Genomic DNA, 24748 nt, shown 5'->3' with positions numbered 1-24748 from the left:
TCAGAGAATATCTACATATTCGAATCTGGCGCCAAAATCAAAGTTATATTTGAAACGAAAAATTTAGTCGGTTCTCTTGTGCGATAGATATGGCTGTTATCGATGTTCAAGGAACATTAACATAGCATTAACAGCACAAGAAGTGCCAAAAGGCGCGAAACTGTGTTGGGAACGCAAAAATGAGATCCAGTTGGATTTTATGAAATCAATTACCGTTTGAAATAAATTGAGAATAATCCAGTACCTTTTTCAATAATTTGGTACTAATCCAGTATCGTTTTCCGTACATTTTGTAAAATTCAGCTACAGCTGTTGCACAGCTGTTCGCTCTCGCGAATATGTTCGGACTTGTTCAACACTAAAACTCCGTTTCTCTCGCGAACATGTTCGGACATGCACAAAACATGAATAAAACGGAACAGACACAACAGAAAAATAGTGGCGCATATTTTTGTCCGTGATATCCACAAAAATAAATTTTCACGCCCCCGCGATGTTTGTGTTTTGCGGCGACTCTAAGAATTGATTTTACATTTTACACTAATTAAAACGGTTTAAACTAAGGGAGATGAAAGAAAAATTCGTAAGTCGCGCGAGGCGAGTAGAATAACGGGGAAAATCGTGTGCAATTAACGGGGTCACTCACCCACGCCGAGAAACAACAACAAAAATCGCAATGTGTTATCAAAGTTACAAATGAAAATTAAATTATAGTTTATTGCTCGAAAAGTGAACAAAAGCCCTGGAAAAGTGCAGAAAGAGACAGGGGAAGTGATGCAATTGCCACCAATACACACATATACGTGCACCAAAACAACATTGAAATCAAAGAGAAACAACAAAATAAATGCTGCACAAATCAGCAGAAAGACAGGTGAAAAACAAGACAAATATGAGCGAATATCGAGCAAGGTGATTTTGCACGTTTAATCTGCTTAGAAAAGAGAGTGTTTAAGTGTGTCTTATTTTCTCTTTCGCTCTGTCTCTCGTCCCCCACCCCCCCACACTCTTTGGGACATCTGTGCCGTGCCTGTCTCGTGGTGTCTTGTTTGTCTGTCCTTTTTTGCCCCCCTGCCGTAGCCGCAGCGGCAGACTCGTTTTGCTCTACACATCTACTTTTGTAGGTGGGCTAGGTGTGTGCGTGTGAGTGTGCTTACAGGGTTCCTGTTTGGTTGCTCGAAAAAATCTCAAGCAACAGTTACACCAGCCTAGAGCTGAAGAGCCCCCTGTATTTCCAGGCCTGAGGTGGGTGCTTGGAGGTAAAGGAAGGCACTTGTTACAGATTCCTTCCCCTCTCGCTATTCCTCTTTCCCTGTCGCTCTATGTCTCTCTTTCTCTCTCTCTTTGTCCCCCCAACAGGGGTTTTCTTTGTGGCGTTTTCCCGAGGCGTTCTTGTTGTTTTTCAATTGATTTATTTTTGCATAATCGTTCAGTGCCAGACCCATCGAATCGACCGAGAGACCAAATTCATAAGCAAAACACACGCCAAGTACTACAATTGACATAAGTACATATAGTACCTACAATACATTCATATTCTTGTATATCTGTATTCCATGTGCGATTTCTGACAGCGAGGGGAGAATATCCAAAGAAGTGCTAATGGCAAATGCATATTTCCAATGATTCCAATCTCAAGCCATAATTCTTCTGGACTTCTACATATCCGCTGCCTCCAATGACTCACAAAAACTGTCAAACTAACTGTTTTCCAGTCGTGCTTTTTGATAAACTGCAAAGGCAAACCATTCCAGATTAGCCAGCTCTAAACTGGTTTCTCCACCTCATCTTTTCTGGATAGTCTACGATAAAGTGAACTTTCTAGTATTATAAATTTAAAAGCATTGCTGATCAGGGAATATGTGTAGCTTTTGATTTGATTACACCTCGATGTGTAATTCCCATACGAGTGTTCGTATTGCTTGTTCCATTTCTTGCGCTTGGCTGGCGCTCTCCCCCGCCTCTCTCTCCGGTACCTTTACCTTTGTGTCTGTGTGTGCAGCCCCAATTAGCTGCTGGGGGGCCACTGCTTGCCAAATCTTCGCACGTAACCCAATGCAAAGGAAAAAGACAGCAATAACTATAACAAAGCATCAACATAATCAAGCAGCCGCGTCTCGCTCTTCCTAACGGTGTCTGCCAGCATTAAGAAAACGTAAACCTGTTCTCTCTCTCTCTCTCTCTGCCTCTCTCTCTCCTGCTCGACTTACTCATTCAAGCAAGTCTTTCGCGCAAAGCAAAGCTCTCGCAGGTAGAGAGAGAGAGAGAAAAAGGTGAATGAGAGGTAAGGCAGTCCCGCTCTCAAGGTAACCGCATATGGGTATGCCTTACCTTCTCTTGAACATACTCTGAGAAAGAGAGCCTGTGATCTGGTGGAATTACTCGCAAGGTGTTTGGACGAAAGAAAGAAAATGCAATAAATAAATTAAATCGTTCATTTCTTTGCAGCAGCAAAAGAAAATCGCATCAAAAAATGTTTCAGCTTAATGCCAAAATAATGAAATAGCGGAATCTCGACGAAATTTTGTGTTTACAAATATCTACATTTTGCGAAAGAATCTCAATGAACAATCCGATCGAATGAAAACTTGAGAACAAAATTTGAAAAGTGTGCAGCAGCTGCCTCAACGAAAGAGCAGAGCAGAAAGGACGGACGGAAGGAAGGAAGGAAGGAAGGACGGAAGGCAAGTTGAAGGTGAGTACTCAAATTGTGTGTGTTGCTTCATTCATTGGGCAGTGGAGCTCTGTCAACAGATCTTTAACTGAAAACTTCCCACACACATGCCCCCAGAAACCATGTCGCGAGCATTTCAATGGCCCACAGATTGAATATTACGTGACAGCTCTGCTCTCCTCGAAAAACATATGTAGTTGTAACTATGACGAAAATTAAAATTGAATCCGAGAGTGTGTCACACAATATCAATCACAGTCGCAGCAGAAACAAATAACAGAGAAAAACCCACAAACCTGAAACTGCAACCCAATTTCGAACCTAGCAAAGATTGGTCAGGAAGGTGGCCGCCGGGAGGAGATGGAGGGGCGAAAAAGGTGTGGAAAATCGATTAAAACGATAGCAATTGGAACGATTTAAGGACTTCCTGGCCAAAAGTTTCCCGTGTCGAGGGCGTTCAACCTCTCAGACTTCAGCCAGAGGCAAAAAGTTCGATTCGATTTGATTTGATTTGTGTGTTAGATGCCCTGTGCCTGGAGATGCCCTTGCCAAAGCGGGTATACTGGGATGTTGGTGGTAGAGAGAGGAAGGAAGTGCATTAGCATGGCCAAGGGGGGATGGGATCTAAATGGGTTTCCTGGCTTGAAGAGTAAGCGGGGAAATTCAAGGCTCTGTCCTAGAAACGATTCAACAAAGGGCATTCCTAGCTTCGGCTTTGTGGAACCCTCTTCTGTTTTTTTTTTTTCGTTGCAATCAACTTCCATCCAAAGTTCTCGCTTTTTGCTGCTGTCTTTTGCCCGTCAATTGTTTTCCCGATGGCACAGTGTGGCAGCGGTAGTCAGAGTCATTAAAACTTTTCAGTTTGTTTCCCAATCTCTCCATCTAACGCGGCGCTGCCTTCATTTATAACCTTTGTTCGTTGTTCGATTCGTTGGTCGCCGAAGTGGAGTGTTTTTCGGTTTTTCTGCTTTTGTGTGTAATCATCGAATGAGTTTTCATCTATTGTCCAATTACGGCCTTTGAGCGAGCTTTGCTTTGAGTTTCGTTAATTCATTAAAAGCCCATAGGCGGAAATGTTTCCATAAACGGAGCACCAGCAGTTACATAAGTTACATAATTATGCCACTTGCAAATCGGTTAAAGCACACATTCCCCAACCTTTTCACGTCTCCATATTAATCGGAACATTAAAATTTCAATTAAGTTTTCCCCGCCAGTCAGCAGAAAACGTGCGGAACTTATGGTTTTCCAAGTTTTCCCAGAACTAAATGTTTGCTTAGGCTGTAGAGGAGAGTAGTGCCCGCCGTACCCCTCAAAGTACAACCCCACTTACTGTGGAAGCACTTAAAAATCAGCCCCCCCCCATCCTCGAAAACTTGCAATTAAAAACACATAAAAAATGTGAAGAAAAACGAGCACAAAGAAGAACTCTAAACAACAAATAAGTTGGCAAAATGTTTACACTTGGGTCTGGAGCAAATGCGTTCCGATGTGCTATGTGCTAGGAATCGCTAGAAATCGGTGATTGGGGGGATTGGGGGGAGGCAGGGCCAGACAGGGAGAGGAGGAGTCACGCCAACTGATTCCAGATTGGGTGGTCGGGGGGTTGGGGGGGTTTTTGACTTGTTGGATAGACAAAAACACACCCGAAATTTCTCATATTCGTCATTCGGCGACTTTTGTTTTCGTTTCTCATTCTCAGGCGGGAGAAAGCGCGACACAAGTCTCTCACCAGCAACAATGAGAAATTATACAAATTTTAACCACAACAACAATGATAGACCTTTTCGTGAATTTAGAAAAAGAAATAAAAACCAACAACAAAGCACGACAAATGTTGACATTTTCAAATTGCGATGAACACAGAGCTTTTTAGGGCCAACCATTCATACACTCGTACATTGATGCACTCTGATTCATTCATTCATTCATTCATTCATTCACTCATTTACCTATTTATTTAATTTTTTTCTGTGTGCTTTTTCATCTTTTCCTGTTGTATGAATATTTTGGATTTGGTATGGGTTTGCCGTTGCCTTTGCCTTTTCCCCGATTTTTGTCGCATGTCGGCGTTTTTGGGTCACATTAATGGGTGCTTTTTGTGTTTGTGCCCCGAATGCACACGCAAATTAAACTTTAGCCCCCCCTCCCACTCTCCACCTCTCTCTAAATGCAATTTGGGGATACCTCTCTCCCTTCTGCGAGTGGAATATTAAATAATTTATGTGTTAATTTTGGGCCACACTTAATTTACTTTCTTTTTCACCAAAAACAGAAAATATATAGAGAGAAAACGGACTAGAGTCGAAAATTAACTTCTTATCGGGAGGGAACTTGATTCGTTTCGCCTGAATAATTTATACAGATTTTACATATTAAAAGATTACCATTTCTTTGTGTTCTTTTGGAGTTCTGTCTGGCTCTCCGTTCCCCCCCTTTCCCTGTGGCTCTCTGTGGGATGTTGGCCTCTGTTCTGGTTAATCCCAAACCAAAGTCTCTTCCTATATTAAGTCCCTCCCTAAACAAACAAAGAGGCAAACAAACAAACCAAATCCAGCTCCGATCTATCCAACTACTGGTTTGGGGATCTGTGGCCCTGTGGCGGGAGTCTGTGGATCTCTGTGGATCTCTGTGGTGTGTGCTGTGTTGATTTGTCTTCATTATCAGCTCGTTGACTCGTTTCTTGAATAAACATTCATTTCGTTTTGGGGGAGCAGCACAGCATCTAATAGATGTGGCCATGATTGTTTGTTGGTAAAACACTATTTTTAATCGCCGAGCAGAAGCGCGTTGCCAAGTCGCTCCACCCACGACATAGTCAGCCGCCCACTGCCTCCTCCTCCTCCTCCGCCTCCTCCTCCTCTCGGCATGAGCTATTTTCGTCCGATCGAACGATTTCTGTCATTCCCCCAGAGATGAATACCCCTCCTATATATCATATTTTGACAGTAGCTTTGAGCTTTGCTGCTCCTCTTTTATCGTAATTTTCCTGCCAACTAAATCGAATCATATGTTTTATTCATGCCAAAGCATCTCTTGTTTATCTTTAGCTTTATCTTTATCTGAGATACATTTATTGACGTTTGGCTTCTGCTTCTGTTTTTGTTTTCTTTGTAAGCTATGCCCCAGGCCGAGTCTTTATTGTACAATTACCAAACGTGCGTCAAATGCAGGCCTCTCTGGACGCAAAGATACTCTTGAGGGGGCAATAGAGGAATATGGGGGGGAGGAATATGGCCAAGCTTTAGATTATTTCCGACTGCTACGTAAAATCATTTCAGCCAAGTGCTGCCGTAATAATATCTGTTATTGTTTGCTTCTGGCTTCCCCCTTCTGCTGGCCATATATTCATTTCTCCCTCCCTCCCTCCCTCTCCCCCTCTCACCCTCTGTGGCAGTGGCAAGTGTGTCTCTTGTTTTATCAGCTGCTGAAAGTTTTAGTCGTGCAAACACAAGTCGAGAAGAAGGTTTTTCTTGTCTCGAATTTTGTTTTCGTTGTGCATACGGCGAATGCGTCTTTGAATTATTATCCAAGAGCCAGCAGTGACGTCAAAGTGCAGTCCAAGGGGAAAAGAGTCTGTATTTTCCATCTAGTCTCATCATTCATTCACAGCTAGAAAGAAACCCTGCTGCCAGACCAGTCCCAGCCATGAAGTACCCCCAAAGATCTGAATCTATAACCAGTGCAAGGCTAAGACTTGACTGGAGTGCTGTAATCCGAATCATTGCTTGAATAGCATTCCGATTCTGATTCTGATTTGTTTAATCATGTTTATGCCTTCGACGGGACTTAATTGTGTCAATTTGCTGTGGAGCTGTGGAGCTGCGGCCTGGCCTTCACCAGCCGGTCCAACGAGTACCAACGAATGAGTGAATAGATGGAGATATGTATTTGCAGGAGGTCTATGTTGAGATACCGGTTTGCAGAGTGAGCCAGAAACACACCCACTTGAAATGCTGTCATCCATACCGTCCATTCCATCCATCGGAGTCGTGCACTGACCAGCGAGCAAGCAGCGGAACTGTAATTATCAAGAATCGGTCTTTGTCTTTGTCTCTGACTCTGACTCTGTCCCTCGCTGGGACCGGGGGGGCTCTTGACTCGTGATCATGAATCGATCAATTGCTGCCCCTGCTATCTGCTGCAGTTGCATGACTGTGAGAGAGGTTAAACTGTACTCTGTACTAATAATCGAGGTCATCATTCTTGGAGGAGGAGCAAACACAAAGCGGGAAGATCAGCGAACTCTTCATCTGCGAACGATGCAGATGATTCAGGCCCAGGGGCTGATGAGATCTTGAGCAATTCTCGGGGTCTCTCTCGTTCGGTGACATGTGACTTTTGTGGACTTTCGTGTTGCAATTAAAAGCACCAGCCAACAATGGCAAATGTGTCGCTTTCGCAGTCGTAGTTTCAGTTCCAGTTTCAGTTTCAGTCCCAGGTTCCATTCAAAACCCGCTCTGCTCTGGCCCCAGCTGCAGTGACTACTAAGAGGATTATTTGCCACTCCGTTGCACCGTTGCTGAATCTCTGAAACGACTCTAGGGAGTAGCACTCTGCGAGTAGTAATCCGATCCACTCCATCTAACTCACACTCGCGCCACTTTTCGGTGTTTTGTTGTGCTTGGGGAGGCATCTGGGTGGGTGGAGTAGATGGCTAGCCCGTCACGGAAGCCCCTTTCATTCAGGCCAAAAACCCAGCCCCAGCCCCAGCGCCAGCTCCAGCCCCAGCGCCAGCTCCAGTGCAAAGTAATTTAAAACAAAAAGCTTAAAACGAGTTTGTCGAATTCCAAAAGCCAAATAATTACACGAAACGCATTCGAGTTGCAGCAACGAGTGTCATGAGGGGTAAGCCGCTGGGGGCTTAGGCAACTTGAGAGTTTCAGTTGAGTGGCCCCAAAGAACCCCCAACGAAGAGAACCGAACCCCATTGTACTCGAGGGAAAGGGGAAAAGCAGCAGTGGTTTTATTTCAAAGAATAGACGAAAGTAGAAGACAAGCGAGAGGGTACTAGCAATAACGAGATACATACAAGACAACGAATGCCAACCAACGAGTAAGCAAATAGCGAGACAAAAGGATGGATTGTTTTGGATCATGTTAGGCATTACGTTTCCCTCTCCCGCCGCATGGAATTATTTCGCCTGCGATCCCCAAAAGCCACAAAAGACGTCAAACAGGGGGCTGTTTATCTATTTACTCGCAGGGGAACGGAACGGGACGGGAGAGTACTCCGTAGTAAACAATAATATATTACGTAAAGTGTACATTCGTATGAATGTGGGTCAGAGGGTCAAGCGGCAGGCAGCATCCGAATAATCTCGTTTCTACAATTTCTGAATTATTTAATGTAAATGGAAGAAGAAGGGAGGCACTGAATGCCTTATCTCTCGCCGTCACTCCATGTCACTCGCTCTGTCCCGTCCCGAGTACAGATCACAGCTCAGATCGGACCTACGATCAGACCTCAGTTGTCTGTCTATTCAGAATTTTGTTGCTATCTGTCTTACCCATGCATTTTGAGATTTAATACTTAGTTTTGAAACCTGAAAACGTTCGACAAATGGCAACCAGATGAGAATTCTGGAGTAATTAATCGGAATATTTCTTTATTCTGAATGTCCCCTATTAAAGTTTATGGGCTTTCCGGTTGCGGTCTCAACTTGACGACGGCTGTGGCTGTCCTTGGGAGATTATCAGAATCCAATGCCACAGCAAAAGCAAACATTAAACAGCTGGGCACACAACATGGAGCGCCCCCTTTGGAGGGCATGGGAAATCAAGTTGTTTGTTCACGGGAGAGATACCCGTGGATGTCCGCAGTGCTATCAGCCTGTTGCCATGGCCCTTGTGGGTGTTGCCACCCATCCGTGGCACGGGGAAAACCTCGAGGAAAGACTTCAAAGTAGACAGACAGAATGTATCTCTATGCTTGACTATCTTTCAGTCGCGATGCCCGCTCTCTTATCAGTATCAGTGGGAAATTTCAAAAACATCTCATTCTTATCAGCAGAAGAAGAGGAAGAAAGAAGAAGAAGAAGGAACATTCTCGGAAAGTAATGTTTCGGCGTAAATTAATTATTATTGATTCTAGTTTTCGCCATGGCTTGGAAAGTATCTGCGTATCTGTGTATCTGTGCCTTTTATCTACTACTAACACACAGAAAAAGGCCCAGAAAAAGGCGGAGAAAAACAAAACAAACAGCAGGCAGGCGAAAGAAACTCGTTTCGAAAACTTAACTTCCTGTATGCGGCATTTCATACGTATATCTGTATCGATATATATATGTATCTGTATCTGTGTATCTGTGTGTCTGTAGAGATTCGTAAATGGCAGTGCAATTTTATTCACTTTCCATTTACTCGTACTTTTGATTGTTTTCCTCGCCCAAGATCCATTAAGATTCTAAAAATGAACGAATGAACAATAAAAACCCAAGAAGGAACGAGAAGGAAACACTCTGTGAGACAGAGACAGCGACAGCGACAGGCGGGGTGACGGTGACACATGCGAAAAGCCAAAATATCTCCTCGACTCTTGACTCGAAACGAGTTTCTTTATTTGGCTTAGACAACAGGCTGCTGCTGCTCGTCAGTTGGCGACTGGACTGACCTTTACCATTTTTTGTTGTTGCTGTTTTGGCCAAGAATCAGCCAGAAATAAATCTTGTTTGTGGCTTTGCACTTGTGATTCTGTCATTGGCCTGGCTCCAGGCTACTTCGCTCCGGCACTTGTTGACTTTCGTCTCATTGTCTCGTTTAATTACATCAGCCATTGCTCACAGTGGCGTCCCTCCCCCTCTCGCACTTCTCGGGGGTTCAATGTTCTCTCCACCCCGCGAAGAGATAGAGACAAAAGACGACGGAGACCGAGAGACGTGATCGTCATACGTGGACGAGTGGAATAACCCACCAAAGGGCGTGAGCCAGGAACTAACTTCAAACGAATCGAAACGAAACGAAACGATCAAGATCAAAACAGGTGCACTATTAAACCAGCCACGCAGTCGGAATTCTAATTCACTTATTTGGAAGTGTGAGAATGGAAATATATAGGGGACTATAGAGAGAGTTGGCCAAAATATCCTGCAATCCCTTGCCACATCTGCAAGCTTATACAAGATGCACCTGTCAAGTGTCGCCTGCCACCTGCCACCTGCCACCTGCCACTGGAATCCATTCAATCCATATGCAAAAAACAATATTAATTTTAAAAAATTGCTGCCGTGTGGCATTCCTCGTGTCTGCGTCTGCTTTCACAATGCCCCATCCAGCACCATCCCATCGTTTCGTATCCTGTTGCCACAGATGGAAAGACATTTCATAAATGATGTCCAATTATGTAATATTTCTGTGTTGTTGTTTTCTGGCCCCCCCTCCGAAGGGGATGGGTACCCAAGGGTACGGTAAAAAATGTTGTGCCGCTTCCATGTCGTGGATGGCGTGGATGTCGCCTTTTAATTAACTCTCATTCGCGCAATTCATGCGAGAGAGTCACTCGAGAGTCGAGAAATGGATTCGATTTGTGTTTTTATTTATGATAAATTACGAAACACTCGATGAAATATATATATATCTGATGGATCGGATAATCAGCGAACATTTCCTGGCTGTGTTTTTGTTTTGAAAGTTCTCTAATTACGAATCACGGCGCCCCGATCGGATCGGATCGGATCGGAGCAGATCCATTTCCTGCATCATCTATCTGGCGACTGCCGCAACTGGAACACTGGAACACAGGGGCAACATTGTGTTTTTGGCAATTGGCCAAAGAAATGGCCATAAAATAAGGCCACAAAAGTTGGCTATTTCATCATCCATCTATCCAGCCTCTTTCATCCATGGAACAGAACAGAACAGGCGCAGTGGCAGCATCTGTGTGACACCAAAAGCTGAATAAAAGGCACACAAAATGTTCAAAATGTTCAAAATGTGGAACATGAAAGCAATAAGCTGCAACATTTGTGGGTCATCCATTCAATGGCTAACAGAAATAGGAGCTGGAGGGGGGGGAGCGTGGCTGAAGCAGTAATTGATTAACTGTGGGGTCAGTCGGTGGGTGGCAGGAGCGGAGCCAGAATTGCAACCGCGACTAATGGGTAGAGCCCCGATGGCAGCACCTAAATCACACTTAAGCGGTCAGCCACCAAGTGGATTCTCTTGCTGGGGCTCCCAGAGGAACAGGGGAGGACGGGAGCCCGAGGAGGAGCAGAAAACAAGCACAATCACGAGCATTAGCCTTTTTCTTTCTGATGATTTTCATAAATTTCCATTGAGCCGCAGGGGCAATCGATATATTACCGCCTCCTTTCCACTTCCTCTCCCTCCTTCCTCCTTTATGAGTGCGTGTGGGGGGGGGGGGAGGGGCGTGTTCAAGTGTTGTTGTAGTTCCTTTTGTTGTTGCATATAATGTGTACTCGTCTATACATTAATGAAGGGAAAAGAAAGGGAAGACTGGTTAAGTGAGCACACAGAGAGGGCCCTTCGGGAGCGTGTGGCGTGTGGTCGTGTCACGCGTGCATCTCTATTTCCAACAGAAAGATGGCACCACCATCTCCGGTGCATCTCTCTGCGAAGGCCTACCCACATGTCTTCCATCGGTTGCATGGTGTCTGTGGCATGTGCTTGTGGTGCGTCTGTTTGTGTGTGGCAAGCTTTTTAATAGAAGACGGCGGCGGTGGCGGTGGCGGTGGCAAGCATCCTTCTTATCCTTCAGCGGAAGTCTGCACAACCAAAAAGGGGGCAGATGTCGAGGGGCATTCCGTAATTATCTTTCTTTTTCCCTCAGTCAGTCCCAGTGACTTTGTGTGGGGCTTTGGGAGCAATTAGTGGGCGATGGAGCTTCATTCAGGAAGTAATCGGCGGCGTCATCAACTCGGAAGGGTGTGTGTGTGTGTGTGAGAGTCGAAAGTCCCTAATGACAAGTGCCCCACCCCAAAGAGGGGAGGGAGGGGACAAAAGTTGGAGATCCTATTGCTAAAGAAAAGCTGTGTTTCCTTGTTCCTTCTTTTTTGCAGGCTATGCCTCAGGGTCGAGCGATTGTTTGATTGATTGAACGAATGAATGATTGTGACGACCTGAGCGCTGGATAAATGCTACAGCAGAATGTCGGCGAAACGCTCATCCGGAACCGGTGCCCAACATATCGAACAGTACACGAATCCCTCCTTCGAGCAGGAGTCCTCCGACCCCCCACAGGCCACAGGAGCCGTTGTCGCCGCCGCCGCGACTGTCACGGGAACAGGCACCGGCATCGGCACCGGCAACGCGACTGCCACAGCCACTGCCACTGCCGGTGGCAGCCACATCCACATTCAGAGCTCCAACAGCAATGCCAGCGATGCCAGCACGACACATCGCAAAGGTCACAGGTGAGAAAACGAAACAGTTACAATTGCCAGAGCCAAAGACATTAGCCACGTAATTTGGAGCCCACCTGCTCCCGCTTCCCACCGGGGGAAGGGGGGGAAAACAATTTACATAAATTGACACTTTCCCTGCGGAGGGGGAGGTTGAGACAACAAACAAAAGCGAAGAACGAAACGAAGCATTATAGCCGATACTCCATATCGATAATTAGCTTGGGGGCGGCACGTAGCAAGGGGCACGTGGCAGGAGGAGGGCCTGGGACCGGCGCTGGTTTAGGACTTAATAATTCATAAGACTGCAGCGCCTTCCGCTTCGAAATTCAATCGATAAGAGGCGATTGCGATGAGTAGTTGTCGGTCAAGTTTGAAATATTCAAAGGCACCACCCACTCCACGGCACGCCCCCCTGTCAGAGCCCCCGCTCAGCCCAGCGGGGAAAGCGTGACAAACAAGTCCAGGGTGAGAGCAGCACGTGAGCTTCGACTTCGGTTCACTCGATGGCACCGCAGTCATCCGCGTGCACTGCCAGACGAAGGAACTCCGAACATAACCGGAAGGAGAACGGGAATAGAGCGAGACCCAGAGACCCAGGGACCCACAGACCAGACTCAGTGGCACAGCCAACGAGCGGCAGAGTAAGAGACGAGCAGGGTAGAGGGCCTTTTGTGGTTACAGCAGCTGCCGCCAAGCCAAACAGCAAACAGAAAACAGCCAACAGCAGAGGAGGCAGTGGAGAGTGTGGTGTGTGTCTTGGCCAAAAGCCCAAAGTGCTTGACATTGAATGGGGGGCAAGCCGGGTTGTCCTCGCCCTCCGACGGCCTTGGACCGTCCGCGTTCGCGTCCGTGGCCGTCGCCAAGTTCTAGGCCGGCTTATAGACAGCCGAATGCCGAATGCCGTAGGCCTTAGGCCTCAAAAAACAGAGCAGCGAAAGGATGGAGGGAACGCAGAAAGGAAGGTCGAGGCTTTCAATACCCTAAGGATAGGCTCTTGGAGTTTGGAAATCAATCGATTTGCCAGTATACTCTACCCTGTACTCAAGGCAGTCTTGCGGGAGGGGCGAAAGGGCGGGAGAGGGCGGGAACTTGGGAACTGCTTGTGGCAGCATAGCCAATGTGGTATCTGGTATTCTTGGGAATCGTAATCACATCAGTTACACTTTTGTCAGGGCATACAAATTTCCAGTTTGCGATTCCAGTTTAAAAAACACACACAGCTGTTTTAGATATCGTTCGTTTTGGCCAAAAGCTTAGCATCAAAAACCCAGTGAAAGAAACATGCAAGAAAATCAAAGAAGATTCAAAGTCTAAGGATCTGACAAGAGACACAATTTGCCATTTCAGGCGGCAGGAATCGATGTACCAGATGACTGGACTCTACTCCGAGACGAACAGCGGCGACGACAGCAGCATAGATGCCGCCCTCGGGGATCCGAGGCCCCCCACAAGTGCACCGGCTGCTGCTGCTGCTGCATCGGTGGACAGCGTGATGGTCAAGTGCCACAGCCGGCAGGCGTCGGCGGGCAAGTGTCCGCCCGATGAGGAGGAGGACTACGACGAGGAGCAGTTCCGGTCGGGAGACTGCGGGATCCTCAACTGCCGGCCGAATGGCATCCAGAGGTTCGCCCGCATCAAGATCTTCGTGCTGCTGCTCTCGCTCCTGGTGATGATGCAGCAGGCGCTGAGCTCCGGGTACATCAACTCTGTGATCACGACCATCGAGAAGCGCTTCGAGATCCCCTCCAGCTACTCGGGCCTGATCGCCTCCAGCTACGAGATCGGCAACGTGATAACCGTGATCTTCGTCAGCTACCTGGGCAGCAGGCGGCACATCCCCGTGTGGATCGGCATCGGGGCCGTCATCATGGGCATCGGTTCGCTGGTGTTCATGGTGCCGCACTTCACCGGAGAGCCCAATCCGGGCATTGCCATCCTGAACAAGACCAGCGACAACATCTGCCGCAGTGCCTTGGTGCGGGACCAGGACATGGATCTGGGGCGCCTCTCCAGCGGCCTCTCCAACCAGCCGCTCGCCCCCCACACGTTGCGCGAGGACAACTGCCTGGAGGGCAAGGCCTCCACCACCGGCCCCGTGCTGCTCTTCGTCCTGGCCCAACTGCTGCTCGGCTGCGGCGGCAGTCCGCTCTTCACCCTGGGCACCACCTACGTGGACGACCACGTGCGCACCGAGAGCTCCTCGATGTACATCGGTTGCATGTACAGCATGGGCGCCTTTGGGCCCGTGGTGGGCTTCCTCCTGGGCGCCTATCTGCTCTCCTTCCACATGGACTCGCTCTCCTCCGCCACCATATCGATCAGTGAGTGCCCGGTCCTCCCCAGAAACGGTCGGATTTTGTAACTTTCTCATTCCCTTGCAGCTCCTGGCGACCGACGATGGGTGGGTCTCTGGTGGGGTGGCTTTCTGCTTTGCGGCGTCATCCTGCTGGTGGTGGCCGTGCCGTTCTTCTCCTTCCCGAAGGTGCTCGCTCGCGAAAAGAAGAAGATCCGCAAGAGCAGCGTCGTCCAGCCCGTGCTGCCCAACAACTCCGTGGTGGCCGGTGGCGGTGGGAGTGTCGGTGGCGTTGGCGGTGCGGTGGTGGCCACCGACGAGCTCGGGAAGGTGGTGAAGAAGGTGGAGATCGTGGCGGTGACCAGCAAGGAGGAGCAGCAGCAGCTGCCTCCCAAGGTGGACACTGGCTACGGGAAGGACATCAAGGACATACCCAAGTCTATGCTGCGGCTGGTGAAGAACCCCGTGTACATTGTGACCTGCCTGGGGGCCTGCATGGAGCTGATGATCGTCTCGGGCTTCGTGGTCTTCCTGCCCAAGTACCTGGAGACGCAGTTCAGCCTCGGCAAGAGCCAGGCCAACATCTTCACGGGTTCCATTGCGGTGCCCGGGGCCTGCATTGGGATCTTCCTCGGCGGCTGCATCCTGAAGCGCTTCCAGCTGAAGCCCAAGGGCGCCGTCCAGTTCGTGTTGATCACGAACGTGATCTGCCTCGCCTGCTACGCGATGCTGTTCTTCCTGGGCTGCGACAACCTCAAGATGGCCGGCACCACGATCCCCTACTACACCAGCAACAAGGGGGGCTCCACGCTGGAGCAACCCTTCCAGGTGAACCTCACGGCCGCCTGCAACTTCGGCTGCGAGTGCCTCACCAGCGAGGTGGAGCCCGTCTGCGGCAACAACGGACTGACCTACTTCAGTCCCTGCCACGCCGGCTGCACGGCCTTCTCCTCCAGCTCCAACTACACCAACTGTGCATGTGAGTAGTCCTCTAAAAGGTCTCCCGAATGGTCTCTGATGATGCTCCCCCGCTCCTTTGCAGGTGTTCACGCCAACATCTCGAGCAGCATTTATCGCGGGGCTGGCGGTAGCCAGGCCCAGGCTCTCAGCGCCAGAGAGGACTTTGCCGAGGTCACTGTGGTGCCGGTGGCCACGGCAGGACCCTGTGCCACGCCCTGCCGCACCATCTACCCGTTCCTCATCCTGCTCTTCTTCATGACCTTCCTGGTGGCCTCCACGCAGATGCCGCTGCTCATGATCGTCCTGCGATCGGTGTCCGAGGAAGAGCGCTCCTTTGCCCTGGGCATGCAGTTTGTGATCTTTCGACTCTTTGGCTACATCCCCGCCCCCATCCTCTTTGGCAACCTCATCGACTCGACCTGCCTGCTTTGGAAGTCCTCCTGCGGCGAGAAGGGCGGTCGCTGTCTCATCTACGACATTGAGAAGTTTCGTTACAAGTATGATCTCTAATCCATCCCTTCTAAGGAATAGATAGTAACTATCTCTTTAATCTAGATATGTGGGTCTCTGTGCCTCCGTGAAGCTTGTTGCTCTGTTCATCTTCATCGTGGACTGGTGGCTGGTGCGACGACGCCGGCAGCTGGAGAAGACCAAGCCGCTGAATGCCAGCGATCCGATCATCGGCTCCATCATCAGCCTGGACAAATGTGAGTGAAGAGCTAGCAATAAGAGAAGCAGAAGATGTCAATGGGAGAATGCGGAATATAAATTATAAATGTTAACCTAGAATACGAATAATAGTGCATAAGCCCCATTATCCTTTGTGTTTGGAGTGAATTCTCAACTTGTTTTCCATTGATGTTTGCTTGCAGTGTTCGAGGAGAAGCTGTCGGGAGCAGAGCCTGCCGCCGGCTTCGTTGGCGGCGCAGGAGAGCTGATCATACCCACAGATATATTGCGGCATTCGCGCAATGACTCGCGCACTATGCAGATGGATTACTGGTGAGTAATTGAGATACAATTCGGTAGAGAATCCTCTGAGAATCTAGCTGAGAATGACATCTCTCTCTGGCAGCTACGACAAGTGCGGGCATGTGGTGCCGCCCACGAACACGTGCAACCAGCCGCAGACCAAGTCAAAGAAGCATTTCCGCAGCGCCTCGTGCGACGTGAAGATGATCAAGAGCTTTGCCAGGGATCACAACTCCTCGAGCGGGCCGGCCGATGCCGCGGGACAGGAGGCCGGCGCTGGCAGCAGCAGCAAGTACAAGAATCTCAAGAAGTTCCAGGCGCACACCCGGAACCACTCCACGGATCTGCACGACAATAGTCAGCCCATACGCTACATCCAGAACCAGCTGCGGCCCCAGGACTGCGCCGAGGAGGAGGACGACGATGAGCTGACCACCGGCTGTGGCCACTTCGTGAAGAAGCATTCGCGCAACCACAGCTACGATCAGATCTACATGCCCAACAACATACGCTTTGATGCGGACTTCCTGCGGCATTCCCATCCGCACCACAATCCCAAGAAGAACGTGAATGTGCTCAAGAATGTGGTGGCGGAGACGTGTGGCAAGCTAAAGAACTCCAACGAGATGGAGGCCGGAGGAGGAGGCTCTGGCTCGCGTGGCCATTCGCGCAACAACTCCAAGGATTTGAATACCAAAAGTGCCAGTGGAGCAGCTCCATCGAGCAGCGGACAGCCAGCAGCTGAGCAGCCACCAGCCTCGACGGGACTGAGTGTCCTGCGACATCGTCGCACCAACTCCAAGGATCTGAACTACACAATGCTGGCAGAGGTGACACCGCCTTCGGCTGCTGCACCCGCTGCGAATGTTAATCGAGGAGGAGGAGGAGGAGCAGCAAGCCATCAGCAACAGCAGCACCACTCGCGGAATACGTCGCACCACAAGATCCAGATCGACGACGATCGAAACGAGCTCATCAACGACAACGATGAGGAGGAGGACCGCTCATCATCTCTGCGCCTGTAGTTCCTGTGCTTAGTAAAATAGTGTATGTCCCTGTCAGTTAGCTATAAGCTAGGATATCGGCACCCTTTTGTGGCACCATTCCAGGCACATCCTTCGCCTCTTTGTGCGTGCGCGTCTGAGTGAATCCCAATCGCAATCCCATGCAATGAAAGGCCCCTCCCCCAAACAGCAACTGCTCATTGTACTTACAACAGAGTGTTCAAATCTACTATCCTCGTAGACAACCAAAACAATAGAAGTCTTTTGATATGTGCAAAGTGTTCAAATTAAAGTGCAATCCGCATTCGATTCACGAACGTTGGTATTCTCGACACAATTGCAGATAATATTTATGGATCTATGGATCTAGGCACTAGAATAGGCGTCATATATAGTATACCGATATACCGATATAGATAAAAATACAGATATAGTAAGCAAAGTAGCAGCATATTGTAGGATGTAGATCGTTGTGATAGGAATATTTTGTATTGTATTTTGTAGTGGAAGAGTGTAGAAGAGTGTGACGAACCTTTCACTGCTCTCGATCGTAGTGCAATCTCGGTTTCGTAGTGAGACAGACGCTTTGACTGAGACTGAGGCCCTGAAAAAAAAAGTGGAAGGACAAAATACATACATAAATACATACATAGAATGCAAGAATAGAAGGGAAGGTGGAAATGAATAGAAAATTCAATATGTTTTAATAATCTACGAACGTGTAAACAATTGTCAATGGAAATTGTGCTGTGAAACAATGTGTGAGTACTCGTGTATAGGAAACAACAAACAAAACAATTAATGAAACGAATGTGTCTACAAACAAGAGAAGAAAAAGAGAAGAGGTCGGGGGAAACACGCTGAATGTAATTCTTATGCAATACCACATTTATTTAGAGAAACTTTGTGGACGGACAATGGAAGTGTTGGTTCGAACGAGGAGGATAGGATTGAGAATCGAGGAGCTGGATCGATTAGCTAGAGATTAGATTAGGTGTAAGTAAAAACTGAGAGTGTAAATTCCTTAATTCCCTGTTTTAACCGTTGCGCTGAGATGAGCAGGAGAAGAGCAAAGTTAGCCTAGATTTTAAACAGAATGACGTACTTTAAAAATGCGATAATGCCTTACAATATATCAATTAAATCCATATGGATAATAACACACCATAAGAATAAGAGAAGATCCTAAAACTGCAATGGAGTATCGAGTTCACTTCCCCCAAATAGTCCCTAAGTGATGCAATCTATAGGTTAGCTAGTACTAGCCACTAAGTCTATGTATACACCAGCCAGCCAGCCTGCCATCCGCATGGGCAGCATTATATAGATATATCCCTATATATACAGAAGATATACATACAATTATACATGGATAAGTACCTACAAAATAGCTAAAATTCGAGTTGATATATGTGTGTGTGTGTGCGTTTGTACAACATTACTTATACAATATTGAAAAAGCGATTTTAATCTGCATCAGCATCTGCATACTACATCGATCGTAGTATCTATGCGGAGCGGAGAAGAAAATATTTTTACTTAGAGAAAATCTTGAAAGTAATCTAAACTAAAAAAGAAAATGTATGAAATGAAAACAATGAGACTCCTGAACACGAAAACATAAAAATAAATAATATATTGTACTAGACAAATGGAACTAGATGAACGCGGGCGGTGGCGGTGTCATTCTTCAGGTCAATCTTATTCCAGTATTATTCCGCGCGGAAGGACAGCCGTGTCTTCTAGACCGCTGAAAGGATCAACATGTTTATGTTGGTATGCGAAATACGAAATGCCGTTGTCTTATGTCTTCCATCAGGACGACGACGCAGCAACATCACATAAACAAAGCTCGAAAGTGGTTCGAGAACATTCAGTCTCCAGGTTGATGAAGCCCGCCTTGGATCACCGGGGCACAGAATAGCGAATGCTGGCTGTCGGCACAAAACGAGCGGAATGAGGTCGAGCTATGGAACGGTCAGCCAGCTAAATGTCCGGACCAAGCTGGAGAAAGAGAGAGATGAGGACACTGAGGAATAGCAGGATATATGTACAGGGAACTAATTAAAGCATAAAGCAACTTGGAAACTCACAATATTAATAGTAATTAAAAGAAACAAGTATAAAGTCTATAGTCATAACGGTTACCTGTTGACATACTATGGGTGTTGTGTCACTTTACTCCGTACACACTTACATACGTATTATACCTAAGTTTCTTGACTTGACTTTATTGGCTTAACCTTATTTTAGACACAATAAAATAAAAACTGATTATTTAAAACAAGCCAATATTGTAGAAAATTGATTAATGTATCTGATAAAATTATGTGTTCAGTGCTGAGGATCTTAAATAGCTAGTAATATTAAACCGAATATGAAAAACGAGGAATATGATGGATCTAGAATATATATATTTACGGTATATTTTTAACATGAAACAGTATATTTTGGTATATTTTTGAGGGTCGGACGGTATATTTAACGATAAATCCACGGTCACACTGCATTGCATTCAATTAACATAAAATAAGTGGAAAAATGTGGTCTGACACAATATTGATAGTTTTCATATCCGTCTGCACAGCCTTTTTGGGCGAAGGTGAGTGAAACATCACAAAGCAGTTTTATTTCCAACATATTCATGAATTTTTACCTTAAAAGGGCTCACCTGGGTCTTGGTGTACCGCACCGAAAAATATCAAAAGCTGAAGACCGAAGTGGAAAAGCAGAGCAAGAAATGTAAGTACTGGAAAATGGGTTTTCATTATCATAAATTAACGTGTGATTACTTTAAGTGGAGCGCCGTAAGGAAATCCATGGCGACTCACTGGACAAGGCGGTGAAAAAGAAAATCGAGCGCGACGAGGAGAAACTCAAGAACAATAACAGGGACTTGTCGCTGGTGAAGATGAAGTCGATGTTTGCTACTGGCTTTGCTTTCACCGCTCTGCTGAGCATGTTCAATAGCATATTCGATGGACGTGTTGTTGCCCAACTGCCCTTTACCCCGATCTCCTGGATCCAGGGCTTGAGCCATCGCAATCTGTCCGGCGAAGACTACACCGACTGCTCGTTCATCTTCCTCTACATTTTGTGCACCATGTCCATTCGCCAGAACATACAGAAAATGTTGGGCTTTGCCCCCTCGCGTGCCGCCAGCAAACAGGGCGGTGGTCTCTTTGGTGCGCCACCAGGACAGTTCAAATAGTAAAATGAAACTTTAATCATGTACAATAAATACATTGTACTTTCAACAGACACTAACTTAGAACATTGTTCAACTCGTACATGGGCCTGTCCACAATTAATCTATCGAAGCTCAGTCGCGACAGATCGATCGTGCGGAACTGTCCATCCATAATCAGCTCGGATACGGCTCGACCCACAGCCACCGACTGCTGGATGCCGTGTCCACTGAACCCAGTCGCAATGTACACATTGTGGTAGTACGGATGTGGTCCCACAATGCCGTTGTCATCGTAAATATTGTGCTCGTACAGGCCCGCCCAGCTGTCTAAAACTGTGGCCGCCTCGAAGGCGGGAACCCGTTCCACGAGCGCGGGCCTAATCTGCTGGTCAAAATACTGCGGATCAACGACTAAATTATCACTGTTTGGATCGACTTGCGGGTCGGAATTACGCCCGCAGATGTAGCTGCCGCCCAAGCCGTCTCTCCGAATGAATGTCGCGTTCGAATCGATGGTTATGGGCATGGCCATGCCGGGTGCATTCTGTGCCTGCGTACTGATGGCATACATGTACCGCTTGCGTGCATCTATGGGCAAGGGGACCCGAAGCATTCCCGGGCCAGTGCCAATGCGTGCCATTCGTCCTACTTTCCCGGAACTAGCTCCGGCTGCTATTACGCAGAGAGCAAACTTGCACGTGCGTCGTGTACCGTCTGGCAGTTGAATAACAGCCTTATCCAGACCATCATAGCCGCCTTCGTTGGAGCTATTGTCCCCCGAGACGGATATATCCGGCTGTTCATGGAAAGCAAAGTCCACCACTTCTCCATCGACGAAATGCGCACCGTGTCCGCCAGCAGAACGTCTAAAGTTTGCGAGCAGGGACCATGAGTTGAACCAGCCCTCCTTTTCGAGGCCATGGCAGCCCAGAGCAATGCCCTTGGTATTCAGCCAGGGGAAACGCGCCGCCAGTCGATCGGGCGTAAGGAGCTCGTTCCGGGCACCTAGCTCGTTTTGCAGCTGCGAAGCATACTTCATGCCCTCGGCGTCTTTCTCGCCAGCGAGCATCAGATGGCCCTGTGGCGTAAAGTTGAGCGGTACCTCCGTGCCAAAGTGTTCCCTGGCGTTGCGTAAAAAGTCAGCGGCGAAGAGCGACATTTGTATGTTCTCGGGCAGAGAGAATTGCTGACACAGGCCTCCAACAGAGACGCGGGTTGCAGACTGTGCATACTATAAAAAAACAAGAGATAATTACTGTGTGACCACTGATCCATGTCAGTCACACATACCGTATCATCCTTCTCGACAACCACAACGTTCAGTCCATCACGCGCCTTCTCCTTTAGAAAATATGCAATGGAACTGCCTATACCGCCACCGCCAATGATCAGCACATCGCAGTGCGTCTGGAATTCATCTGGCCGACTGGAATTCCCTCCTGTTTCGCCTTCAAACTTGAATTTAGTTTGAGTCAAAGCTCGTTCTCTGGACTCTTCTGGATTGGGGTCCTTGGGCACAAAGAATTCTTTGACTTTGCGCATATCATTTCCGAGTAACCGAAGCGTCCGCCTAATGGGATGCTTGTCGTCGTCGGGAGTATTGCCACCGGAATTCGCGCCATTGCCAGTCGCACCAGCTGAGTAGGCCCGGTTCTGAAGAATGCGCACAGCGTGTCTGTATCGTAACATTTTTAAACTTTACAATTTATTTATATTTTCATTCACATTCCGTCCTGAGAGAATTATTTGGTAATAGTGATAACGTCCACAGAATCCAGATGGCCACTTAACAGCTCTGTTAATGCTGTGCCCCCAACAGCACCTTGTGTGTATTTATCAAAATCGACACTTACATCGCAAAAATCCTTGTTTTTCCACTCACTCAAATTCCAATAAACGAGATTCCTACAAATTAACCAATTTTGTAGAAAATTGATTAATTAATTATTTGCTCAGTGCTGAGAATTCTAGTTATAGAATTTAATCATGGACAGGGCACGATTAATCCATTGTTGATCAGTGGGTACTGAAATACACTCTAAAAATTTGATTAAACTTGAAGAATTTTAGCTCAGTTCAGGTTAAAAAATATCGTGGTTATTCTGAATTTAAAAATAGGGTAGGATTTAAGAAGAATTTATCTAAAGTTGTTCACTTGCTTAACTAGAGGGGGGTTGAGTGGGTTATATTTATACTTTATCGATAAATCCGATAACACTGCATTACTAGGCATTTTAGATTTCGTTTGGAAAAACCAAGAAAAGTCAGCAATTTGATATATAAATTGCAAATTAAACGTTCTACAATATGACCAACGCTGCAGATATTGGCACTCAGGATGTTGAGATGGAGGTTGATCCTCCAACGACCGAGATATCACTGGCAGACGAAAAGAAAAATCAAGATGTGGCCGCTGTGCAAGAGATTCGCGAGCAGATACGCCAAATCGAAAAGAGTGTCGCTTCGAAAGAGTCGCGGTAAGCTTTCCTCCCCATCAAATCATTGATTCAATAATATTTATGGACTCTTGTCACAGATTCATCTTGCGTGTGCTGAGAAATTTGCCCAACACCCGACGCAAGCTGAACGGCGTTGTTTTCCGCAATCTGTCGCAGACCATCTACCCAGCTGGCGCCGATCGGGAGGCCGCACTGGCTCTTATGCCCGCTGTGGAGAAGGATGCCACCGAGTTGCCTGATGTGAGTAAAAAACTGTTGGCTACCAAGGCACCGATAGCCGAGGTGGATGCCTACTTCTATCTGCTTCTGCTGGTCAAACTGATTGACGCCAACGATCTAAAACGCGCCGGTACGTGTGCCGATGCCTTGATGGCCAAAATCTCTATCCAAAACCGGCGCACCCTCGATCTTATCGGAGCCAAGTCCTATTTCTACTTTTCGCGAGTGGCTGAGCTGAACAACGCCTTGGAGGGCATTCGCGCCTTCCTGCACGCCCGTCTGCGGACCGCCACACTACGCAACGACTTCGAGGGTCAGGCTGTGCTCATAAATTGCCTGCTCAGAAACTATCTACACTATGCCCTGTACGATCAGGCTGACAAGTTGGTGAAGAAGTCCGTCTACCCCGAGTCGGCCAGCAACAATGAATGGGCCCGTTTCCTCTACTATCTGGGTCGCATCAAGGCGGCCAAGCTGGAGTACAGTGATGCGCACAAACATCTGGTCCAGGCCCTCCGGAAATCGCCTCAGCATGCGGCTATCGGCTTTCGCCAGACCGTGCAAAAGCTGATCATTGTGGTGGAACTGTTGCTTGGAAATATTCCCGAGCGCGTTGTGTTCCGTCAGGCGGGACTCCGACAGTCCCTTGGCGCATACTTCCAGCTGACACAGGCTGTGCGTTTGGGCAACCTGAAACGCTTCGGGGACGTGGTGTCGCAGTACGGACCCAAGTTCCAGCTGGATCACACCTTCACACTGATCATCCGCTTGCGTCACAATGTGATCAAGACTGCCATCCGTTCGATTGGTCTCTCCTACTCGCGAATCTCGCCACAGGATATCGCCAGGCGCTTGATGCTGGATTCGTCCGAGGATGCCGAGTTTATTGTGTCGAAGGCCATACGTGACGGTGTAATTGAGGCCACCCTGGATCCGGCTCAGAACTACATGCGCAGCAAGGAGAGCACCGACATTTACAGCACACGCGAGCCCCAATTGGCCTTCCACGAGCGCATTTCGTTCTGCCTGAATCTACACAATCAGAGCGTCAAAGCTATGCGATATCCGCCCAAGTCGTACGGCAAGGATCTGGAGAGTGCTGAGGAGAGACGCGAGCGAGAGCAGCAGGACTTGGAGTTGGCCAAAGAGATGGCTGAAGATGATGAGGATGGTTTCTAAGCTTTTGCAGTTTCTTTGTACTTGTATTCATTTTTCATAGAAATATAACCAACAAATAAGTTACAAAATTGATCAAACACCGATAGGAAGGTTGATCAGGTTTTATTGAATAAATTTTCGGTTATTTAAAAGTCACGGTTCCCTTTCACTGAATCGTATAAGAGTAGTAGTCACGGTAATCGAAATATAGAACATCCCTGTCAGCTTCGATAGTCTCATTTATCGGATAAAAATATGTGTTCAGTCCTGAGTTGGACTCCAGCTAGAAAGTCATCGTGGTTTTCTGTTAGTAAAGAGGAGGGATAGGATGGATCTATAAAAAGAATTAGCAGGAAGCATAATTTTCCGCGGCTTAAATCAATCTGTTCACTTGTTAAATAGAGGGGGCTTAAGTGGGTTAAGCGAATTTTTTTGTGGTATATTTTAAAGAGAAGAC

The 24748-nt window shown here is 47.5% G+C and overlaps 4 protein-coding genes across 4 annotated transcripts; 3 read left to right on the top strand and 1 right to left on the bottom strand.

Moving 5' to 3' along the window:
* Positions 1–436: 436 nt before the first annotated feature.
* On the top strand, positions 437–17582 carry LOC6594002 (solute carrier organic anion transporter family member 5A1). Its single transcript, XM_026988055.1, has 9 exons — positions 437–583; positions 2449–2695; positions 11692–12045; positions 13384–14357; positions 14418–15308; positions 15372–15786; positions 15845–15996; positions 16162–16291; positions 16365–17582. The coding sequence occupies exons 3-9, from the start codon at positions 11780–11782 to the stop codon at positions 17284–17286; spliced, it is 3750 nt and encodes a 1249-aa protein (XP_026843856.1). The 5' UTR covers positions 437–583; positions 2449–2695; positions 11692–11779; the 3' UTR covers positions 17287–17582.
* A 2222-nt stretch (positions 17583–19804) lies between these two features.
* Positions 19805–20532, top strand: LOC6594003 (calcium load-activated calcium channel). Its single transcript, XM_002019019.2, has 3 exons — positions 19805–19867; positions 19930–20007; positions 20064–20532. Exons 1-3 carry the CDS (start codon positions 19807–19809, stop codon positions 20474–20476), a joined length of 552 nt encoding a protein of 183 aa, XP_002019055.1. The 5' UTR covers positions 19805–19806; the 3' UTR covers positions 20477–20532.
* LOC6594004 (FAD-dependent oxidoreductase domain-containing protein 1) lies at positions 20468–22196 on the bottom strand. Its single transcript, XM_002019020.2, has 2 exons — positions 21746–22196; positions 20468–21686 (listed from the first exon to the last, which is right to left on the bottom strand). Exons 1-2 carry the CDS (start codon positions 22142–22144, stop codon positions 20529–20531), a joined length of 1557 nt encoding a protein of 518 aa, XP_002019056.1. The 5' UTR covers positions 22145–22196; the 3' UTR covers positions 20468–20528.
* A 544-nt stretch (positions 22197–22740) lies between these two features.
* Positions 22741–24384, top strand: LOC6594005 (probable 26S proteasome non-ATPase regulatory subunit 3). The gene is made up of 2 exons (XM_002019021.2): positions 22741–22932; positions 22992–24384. The coding sequence occupies exons 1-2, from the start codon at positions 22763–22765 to the stop codon at positions 24310–24312; spliced, it is 1491 nt and encodes a 496-aa protein (XP_002019057.1). The 5' UTR covers positions 22741–22762; the 3' UTR covers positions 24313–24384.
* Positions 24385–24748: the final 364 nt, after the last annotated feature.

The sequence above is a fragment of the Drosophila persimilis genome, unplaced genomic scaffold, assembly GCF_003286085.1.
Source record: "Drosophila persimilis strain 14011-0111.01,24,50 unplaced genomic scaffold, DperRS2 tig00000124-arrow-pilon, whole genome shotgun sequence".
NCBI lineage: Eukaryota > Metazoa > Arthropoda > Insecta > Diptera > Drosophilidae > Drosophila > Drosophila persimilis.
Note: the sequence above shows the minus strand (reverse complement) of the source record. Positions and strands in the feature narration are given on the sequence as shown.